The 9,975-nt window shown below is 43.6% G+C and overlaps 1 protein-coding gene across 1 annotated transcript in view; it reads right to left on the bottom strand.

Moving 5' to 3' along the window:
* kif26ba (kinesin family member 26Ba) overlaps positions 1-6,967 on the bottom strand; it is a 114,386-nt gene extending 107,419 nt beyond the window's left edge. The window contains exons 1-2 of the mRNA XM_036542006.1: positions 6,464-6,967; positions 5,658-6,047 (exon numbers count right to left, since the gene is read on the bottom strand). Coding sequence (XP_036397899.1) covers positions 5,658-6,047; positions 6,464-6,520 — 447 coding nt within the window. The 5' untranslated portion in view covers positions 6,521-6,967. The remainder of the gene's footprint in view (positions 1-5,657; positions 6,048-6,463) is intronic.
* Between the last annotated feature and the right edge of the window lie 3,008 nt (positions 6,968-9,975).

Genomic DNA, 9,975 nt, shown 5'->3' on the forward strand with positions numbered 1-9,975 from the left:
TCGGAATTCAGCCGCCGTCAGCGAAACCCCCCCCCCCCCCTTCCCATCAATCCCGCGCCCCATGTTGATGAAGCGACCTCTTTATATGATAATGCCTCCGCCCGAGAGACATAAGGAGTGTGTGAGTGGGAAATATGTATTCACCTTGCGTTGGTCATGTAGCGGCTGTGTAGCGCGGGTTGCAAAGGAGCCGATTACGCACACGCTTGGGAATGCGCTGTGGTTTGTTCGTTTTTTTTAGTGCACGGGTTTGGACCCCCTGGGGGGGGGAGCTCGGCTTCACAGCTGGGCCTAATACCTACCATGCTGGCGTTGTACCACACTAATTTATTCAGTTACACAGAACAATGTAAGAATCATTCCTTTTCCTTTGATCAAGAGTTCTTGTCTGCCTTGGAGCCGTCTCAGTGACAGACCGTCCTGATCAGAAGAATGGTACTGGGGTTTGAGACATCTTCTGCACTTAGGCATCTCACAGTATTTTCAGAAATACAGCCCCAAACATCAGTACCTGATGCATTCTTGATACAAAATTATGCAGGCACACGTGTGGTTCGGGGCTGTGCAAAATAGAACACTGTTCTTCCACCTGAGTGCTGATGTCTCAAGTCCAGACCCCTTCATCAACAAATCATTTGAAGATCACACCAAGCAAAACATCAACTCCATGAATATGTGCAGATTTCCACATAAAATGAAATGTCATGGGGGCATCCTAACGTACAGCTTTACTACTTTTTGGACAGAGACTCCATTCACAGTGGCTGAATCCTGCGGCCCTGGCTGGTTTGTGTTTTTCTAGATGGTAACACCGTGCAGAGCAGCAAAAAACACTATAGTTTTATGTCTTTCGCCTTTATGCTAACCCTATTTTTGGAATTGCTAATTGTATACTGTAGTATGCCTGCCTCACTGCAACCATCTCCGCACTCGCGGAGGAGTGTTGAGGAGACGCGAATGCAATCCCGTGAGACACTCGCACGTAGCCAATGGCTGTTCCTTGTACTGTAAGCCGACAGAATGGGCTCTCATTAGAGGATAGGCACTACTCCGCTGACAGGCCTCTGACAAATCGCAGGGTGTCTGAGAGCAGCAAGCCCCGGCTCCATACCCACACCAAAGACGATTGGTTCTGTTGCTGTGGGATTCTGGTCATCCTCAGCTGGGCTAAAACCCAAGCCACAGAGCTCAGCTTGTGCTGAAGGAGAGCACCTTTTCCACTGATATACTTGGGAGTCACAAACAATGTTTTTAACATTTCATTTTTTGTCACCTAACAAATACCTAGATGGTCGAAAGATTTGTTCATTTGTACAAGCCTAACAATGCCAGTTCTCAGTTAGAACACAGAAAAGCAGTGCTTTCTCAGGTATGATTCATAGACTTAAACTTATAATGTGTTCTTTAGATCCAATTTTCCAGGCGCACAACACTTCACAGGCCTTTTCTCACTGAGAACCACAATATAATTTTCTTTGTAACATGTGCCAAGCTGCCATGAACTTGTGATTGAAGTGGACATCTATTTACATCTGTCCTTGGCACCGAAGCCCATACTTGTTATCATCAGCAGTGCTCTCTACAGCCCCATTCTCCCCAAATGTGTCCCCACCCTTACAGAAAGGTGTGGCTGTAAGGGATGTGACTGGGTCACTGCAGCTCAAGCAGGAGGAGGAAGGTCAAGTAATTGTAGCCCAACAACCAGGTGACGGGTTTAGCCTCTGGCTCCATATTCCAGCCCTACAAAAACCGCTCCCCAATACCCCATACTATGCTCACTCAGCAGCCCTCCCTCAGCCTTCCCCGCCTTCCCATTCCACTTTAATCACCGGCTCCTTTGCTTGCAGCTGGCATTGACTGTAATAAAAGGTGCAAGCTAACGTAACGCCCCAAGCCTGAGCCGTGGCAGCGCTAACCCAAAGCTATTCATCAGAAGCAAGGTGAAAAAAACAACAACGGTATGACTTCTGCCTCTCCCACAAGGAGGGGGCGAGAGAAGAGACATCTGTTTGTCAGGCCCCCTTGAGAAAAAGGAGTATTCATTTTTTTTTAAGAGGCTGTGCCATACCAACCAAAATGTAGCAGTAATGTTTGTCCCATGTTCTAGCAATGTAGCTATGTTGGTGCTTCTTCTGAAGTACCAATATGCACTTATGATCGGTTCAGCCTTGCGTGAATTCACCACCCACTGCTTTTCCGTTCAATTTCCCATTTCTGACCCGGCTGAAAGAGGTTCAAACACTGTGATTACAAGCGTGATGAAAACCTGACACAGAAACACAGTTATTTAAATACCCAACCTGCTTCCCCCCCCAAAGTACTGCCAGCACTAGAAGGCTTGGATGAGGAGCGAGGCCTTCATCACTTCATCACTGACTCCCTTCAACTAAAGCTGGCAAACAACTGCTCTGAGAAAATCATGTGGTGCCGTTATCAACACCAGGCATAAGATCTGCTGATCCGTACACACGCAGCAGTCTCCCACCGTGAGCAGACTGCAGAATTAAGCCCCCAGATTCGCCAGCGGGAGAAGTGTGCTAACTCGCTTTGAGTCAAGGAATATGAAATACAGAGATTCCCGAAAATATGTTTTCCTTTCAACCAGTTTGAAAGAATTTTTTTTTTTTAAAAAGCACAAGAAACAGCACATGTGACTGCGGAGCAACCCTAATTAGAGCCAGCAGGTCTGATTCTGCTGTGTCTCAGCACCCATCGTGGTGCGTAAAAAGTGCCTAAAATTCTCCAGTAGCACAGTCTCGCGTTCTCCGTTTATAGGAAAAGGAATTATAACTGCAGGCCTCCAGCTCATGCTTTTCAAGCTGTTATCATTAAGGGGTGCGCGAGAGGAGGCCAGGAACGATAGAGGTAGCCCCCTCCTTTCTAGTGCAGCTTGTGGGTTAAACCCTCGAAAATGAGTGCAGAGCACATAGGGTAGATACCTCCTGTTTCCTTGCATTCATGCACCTAATTACATTTTGATTCATACATCAGCAGGCAAGAGACCCTCACAGATAAATGTCTACAGATCTCTGTGTTAATGCCAACACTACAATCATGAATGTGATTTGACATTCTCGTGGGGAGGAATTAAAAAAAAAAAAAAGCTTTGTGGTGACATATGAAAGCATTTCAGACCTGAATACAAAAGCTGTGCGTAACACATAGTAATAAAAGCATTAACTACAAGTGAGAACATTTTTGACAATAAATAAGTATAGGCCTACTATAAGTATAGGTAATATGATTTCAGAGCACAATTTTCATTCTTAAATACTGTAAAGAAGATGAACATGAACACATTTACCAACACAACCGACACAAAACGTGTTCAGAGTTTGTCTGTTGGATCAATAAATAAAGATAAGCAGGTAAAATTTACTGTGATAGAGAGTTAAATATCTTGCGTTTGTAAATGGCACTGTAATGCACTTGTGGAGATCTTAATGAGATATGGAGAGCAGCGCTACAAAAGAGCGCCCCCTGTCTCCACGCTGAGTAACTGTTCTGAGACCCTTCTGGTCCAGTCTCCTCTCAACCACAGCAAAATCACTCCCGTGGCACTAAATCCAGCCGGACTTCTGGCTAGTATTATTTGCATTGCCCTGCAGAAAGACCGATGAGTGTCAATGCCCGCACCGCTGGTAATGACCCTCTGTGAAAAATAAAATCAACGCCAGCACTGACGTGTGGGGAAAAATTATGATTGTGATACTCATACCGGATTTATCTAACGCAATGCTGAACGAAACATACTCTTTTGTAAGCGCGACCGTTTTAGTAGGATCCCTCCTCTCACACGCAGTAACATCGGCATGATGCACACATCTTTGTAATCACACAGTTCGCCTTTTTTCCACATTTTCTTCTGTTCTGGGGTTGGATTCTTAAGTTATCATTTCAGCGGCAGCACGCGCAGTTGCATTTCGTGGTGTGTGTGAACAAAACATAAAGTGAGAGTTTCCGAGCGCAAAGAAAGAATAATCTGCACGAGCAGAACAGGCGCATAATTGTGCAGCGTTAACTGGAATTCCATTACGGGCAGCGCCCCCTCCCCCTCGGCGTTTCGCCGCTGTAGTTTATTGCTCTTTATTTTCAAGCAGCTACAGGGCTGGAAGGCTAATAATGCAGAGGTTTTTTCGTGCGGAGTTTGCGGTACCAGCTCACTGCGTAACGCCGATCAGAATGCTCTGATTTGTTACCAATTAACTTTTACGCCCCTGATTACATTGGCAATGCCCTGACCCCGACAACACGGGGGCACTTGGCAAGGTTGAATAAGCTCTGCGACGTGCTTAGAAAATGCTGCAAAATTGCTTTCACCGCCAAATTGTAAAAACAACGAGTCTGTGTTTCATTAAGGTAACACAAACACAACAGTAATCGTTTATTGCTGTTCTTAAGGGAGGGGGCTGCGCTTTGTCAGCCCACGGAGATACAGAAACCTTTTCGCTCAACTAATGACCATCTAATAAACTAAACTACAGACAGTCACAGACTGCAATCTCTTGAATTTATGTAGGAACGCAAATGCAAAAGCAATAATTTCCTTTGATGAGCAAATGAGTCTCAGGTGTTTTATGCAGTAGGTTTGTACGACAAGACACGGAAGGTATTAAGGAATTTAAATAAATTTGGTCAATGTGCGTGGATGAACAAGATTTCCGATATTTTTATGGTCCAGATGCGGGAGTCTTGTTTCAGTAGCCATCGTTCTGTTCTTTTTTCTGACTCGTATTACCTACTTTGCGAAATTGAACCTTTACTAGGCAGAGACCCCGTTCTCTTCTGGACATTGGGCTCTCCGGACGTGAATTAATCCACTTGAAGGCAGTGGAGTATAACGACATGGTATGTTTGTATAGATGTAACCAGATTCTATCTGAAATACATGTCTAACTCTCCCAGTTGGGAATACCAAATATGCTGTTTTGTAATCCAATCCTCGTTTAGGACAATGCACGCGCGTCATGAATTCAGAAGTCCTTGGCACCTTAATTTGATCTAAAAGTGGCAGGTCAGCTGGGTATTTCGGGTGGGGGTGGGATTTAGAATGTTGTTGTTTTTTCATATCGATCTGCTTTAATTCAGGTATGGGGGTGTTTTAAATTTCGTTATTAAATGCTATAAATCACCTTTCATTTTAGTCAGTCAATGATTAAAAGAAACTGAACTGTGTCACAAATACTAACATCAACACCAACTCCAAGCAATATGCTGTTAAAAAAACTCCTTTAATTTCAAACGCGCAACCAGACTGTAAAACAGCTCTTCTTCTTAATACTGCTTTTTACGCCACATGATAGAAACGGAGAGGGATGTTATGCAGACGCACGAGGTGCACATGCAAAACGTTCTGGTTCTTTTGCCATCGGAGGAATATTGCATTTTTCAACGTAAGGATCAAAAGCGCAATATCAAGTGACCTGTCACAATGCGCTAAGGGCATCCTTTCAGAAGCGCACATAGCGTGTGTTTGTTACTCACAGCAAAGCCCTTTACTCTTGGATATTTGGGGTGTGCTGGCGAGAAAGCGTCTGACTTGTGTGAAACACATCAGTTAAGATACTTTCCCTAATTATCAGGAACTTCTTCTCAGACATGGCACAACAAGCAACCAACGCGCAACACTGTTATCTGTGGTAAACAGCCACGCATACCTTGCTGGAGAGCGGTCCGGGTATGAGCAGTTTCAACGCTTGTCTCTTCAGTTCCACCAGCCGAGCGTTACAGTTCTCACACCAAATCCCTCGGTCAGACCCTGGCGAGCTCCCGCTGCCCGAACCCGGTGATCCGGTGCCGAATCCGGGGGAACCGCCTAGAGATCCCGGTGAACCTGTGCCGATTCCTGGGGACGTGGTGCCGGGGGAGCCGGAAAACGATCCAGGAGAAGAGGTGCCTGATCCAGGCGATGGCGTTCCAGACGAACCGGGCATTGAACCGGCACCTTCAGGGGCGGGGCGGCTACCGGTCCGGGACTCTTCGTAAGCCTTGCGGTACCATGTCTCGGGAGAAAACGAGGCCGATTTGGTGGGAGAAGCATCTGTGATCTGTTGAAAAAACGCATTGCCTTATGTATACGGCTTTTTCAACACGAGAAAAATACAGTCTGAGAGTTGCATGTGCGATAAAGCACACCTAGCCAAAACGCACCACAGCTATAAAGCAAACAAATGCATTGCCTGGGGCTCAGTACAAAATCACACCACTAAATTATTCTGATAGCCACGAGGCACAGCTATGAAGGTATTTCTCACGTGTATAGTGATGTGTTTTAATTATTATATACATTTACTTGGCTGTCGCAGTAATGAATGGCTTTGGGCAAAAACTAAATTACTAAAATCTCAGTGTATGGAATCTTAGAATGCTGGCAACAGACATCCTCAGTTTTATTATTATTATTGTTATTATTATTATTATTATTATTATTATTATCCTATCAACACTGTTGAATCAAACATACCCCATATTTGCGGCTTCTGGTGGTCACTTTGTCTTTATTCCCAGATAGAGAAGTCATGTTGAAGGTGAGGAAAGGGGAGAGGGGAGAAATCAAATCTTTATTGTTTTACATCCAACAAAAAACGCTTTTCGTCAACCCAACAATATCTACTTCACAGTTCAATCACTGGAAAAAAAAACACGGTGAAAAACCTGCATCCACTTGAGACCCACGGCACAAAAACAATGTCCAAAAACTGGGGGGTACGGAGTAATTCCACTTGGGCTAGTTCCGCCAGATTCCGATCATGACTTTGACCCAGACTGCCCTTCTGCTACCGCTGAGTTTTAAAATCCACAGCGTGAGCATGTTGCTCTTAAAGACGCGAGGGTCTGTTTGCTGCACGGCGCGGTGCTGTTGCTGAAGCGCAGTGATAAACCAACAGCCAGACTGTCTGTGGCGCAGAGTTCGCGGCGCAGCGCCACTGTCGTACACTGCCGCTCCCCCGTGCGCTCACTGCCTCCGCAAAGGCTTCGCAAATCACTGGAAAGCGAACCTGAAAACGCGCAGATCTGCCCGTGGGTGGATCCTCTCGCCCCACTCCTCACCCACCAGCCAATAGCAGCGCAAGGCCTGAGTGACTGACAGGTGGGAGGCACTTTTTTCTATATAAACTACTGTACTGTACTTCGACGCACCTTAGCAATGACCATTGTGGAAGTGGAATGGATTGAAAGTTATGGAACTATAGGGAAACAGCGCAGGCTATGTACGTAGGCCATCGGAGTTTTCTTATGTCTGCTACAGCAACATTTGTTGAATATTGTGAATTTTACAACCAAATTGTCCCAGAGGTTTTCCTAAATAGAAACAAACAGAAAAAAATTAAATGAAATTTCGGGTACACACAAAAAAAAATCATGAAAAAAGAATCAAGTACAAAAATTACATTAAAAAGTTCCAGCTTCACGAATTAGTGATAAAATTAAACCCATGTAAAAGGTTTTGCGCTCATGCGACGCTCTACTGCGTAAAATATATATACAATCTGGTCCTGCAATACAGGTATCAGAAATGCCCCCAAGAGCACTCGAATTTTGGTGAACATTTAGCTAAGATTTACTTAATCCTGCGCATTTTACAACCCAGTTGTCACAAAGCGCTGTGCAGAAGTTTTCCAGAGGGAATCAACAAGCGCAACACAAAGACACACAAATAGTTAGCATACAAAAATAATTCATTCACAAATGTACCTCTACTGTATCCTTGTTAGCAGCTTCGGTTTTATATATCTCAGAGATAAATGCAGTTTAAAGATCAAGAGACGAATAAAATCGTTGCTGCTAACTGTACAGCTACTGGTACTCTGACATGGATATACATGTTCTGAGTTGTGTTGCGTTTGCGCAGGTACGTAGCGCCACCTGTTGTTATCAGTTGATGTCGGTTGTCGGGTGAGAGCCAGCTGATATTAAACAGTGACGTGTTAGATTTCCGGTAGAGGGTACAGCACTCCTGTCTTGTCCTCAAATCCTAAAAGTTGAGACCCAATGTGCATACCGGGTATGTTGCGAACTATGTTCGATATTATTATTATTTGTTTTCATGGTAAACATATAGCCTGAATTTATTATTTCATATTTTAATGATTTCTACAATACGTTTTTATAGTTCTAAGAATTTTTTTTTACCTTTTATTAAACGAATCCTTCTTAGTATAGCATGTAGTTATGACTCGCAAAAATGATGTGTACTTTATACTGATCATTTAAATTAAGTTTGCTCTTCACTACTACTTTAGTTTTCACTTCCAGTACATGTGTTTTAAATGAAAAGTGGAAAAATAATACCAAATTATGCCTTTACATTTCAACCGTAACATTTCGCCATACAGCATGTGCATTTACGCTATCCAAGCAATAGCATATCCACCACACTGAAACATGAGTGAAGCAAACTATTACTAAAATAACCAAAGCATACCAACCCTGACCCCAACAAATTGTACATTGTTGTTTTCCAGTAGCCTAATTTGTGTGGAATAGTAAGCAAAATGCACAAGATACATTTCAAATTTTTTTTATCATATTCGATTGTTTCATTCATTTTAAAACTGGAATCAAAAGTTAGACACATTAATTGTGTCTGTTCACTGATTAGCTACTGGTGGAAAGTTTGTGACTCAAATCTTCTCATTACAAGTGCTCTCACCTGCCAGCTTATTTGGCTTATCAGCTGTCAGCTACAACTAAGTCGGTGTGTCATCAAGGGTGTGAATTTGCTTTCTAAAGAGAAGGCAAGAATGACTTGAAAGAGCTGGAGGGGAATAGCCTGTGTATGGCATGGAGTCTTCAAAATGAAGTGTCTGTATTCCTATTGCTGGAATATTAAGTAGCACTCCAGACAGACAGCTAGTTAACTAGATTTACGGCACCAAGCAAGTTAGCTTGCTAGCTGTTACAACAAAAAGTGCGTAACGCTGCAGCTAATTGGTATTCAGTAATGACAGAGAATAGCCCAAATCTCTAGAAACAGATGGATCTGCAAATTTCTGTTTCTTATTGTGAAAAAAGAGATTATTTTAGAATAAAGGAAAATTGATGTCTCTGTGGACCTTACAGTTCAATACAACATAGTCTTTGAATGTCAGTCAGGGGTTGAACCATTATGAGACCATATTTAATTTGACAGTCTGCACCATACAGCAGACTGGTCTCAGATGTTCAATCCTACTTTCCACAGAGTTGCATGTGACGAGCGGTGGTTTGGCTGGTGTTAATGAGGGGAGAATGGCATTCTGTCACCCTCTGCACGTCTGCGTAATTCTGACACAGAGCTGGGGACGGGAGAAGGGCATGACATCACATCAGCTTCCCTTCAGCCGAATCAGTCATTAGCGTTTGCGAGTCACGAAGGCAACCTTCAGAATGACACCTTATTAAAGCTCACAATTACTCAGTAATTGATGGCAATCGCTGCCTGCTAACTAAGATTTTACGCTTCCCGTTTCTTCTCAGTTGCAAAGGTTTCCCATTTAAAGTTTTTCTCTCACTGTAATCCTGTTCACCCCAATAAGTCTGCTCTTCTGAGGCAAACCTTGTTTTAACACTGTTTTTCTCAAACAGTCATTGTGTGTGCATGTTCTGTTTCTATGTGCACATCTGCCTACACAATGTATTAGGACTTTCAGGGCTATACATAAGAAAAGAAAAAATTTATTCTTTTTGGGTTTTGTATGTTGCATGTGATGTGTTAGGATTGGGGCACATACACATCACACACACACACTTTTCTGTTTTTTTCTTTGATGTGGCACATGCTGCTGCTGTCGCCATGCAGCTAGAGGCAGCGTCTCTTTCAGATAATCGTAAAAAGGCGCACACCTGACAGGAAAGGGGGAAAGAAGGAAAGAAGACCCGTGGCGGCACACTGGAGGGTGACAGACATCTGTGACAAATGGAGGAGTGTGGTTTGTTTGAGTTCATTTGGATTGGGAGGTTGAAAATGCTCTTTTGTTGTGGAGACCAGTAGAC

Source organism: Megalops cyprinoides, chromosome 12 (assembly GCF_013368585.1).
Source record: "Megalops cyprinoides isolate fMegCyp1 chromosome 12, fMegCyp1.pri, whole genome shotgun sequence".
Classification (NCBI taxonomy): domain Eukaryota; kingdom Metazoa; phylum Chordata; class Actinopteri; order Elopiformes; family Megalopidae; genus Megalops; species Megalops cyprinoides.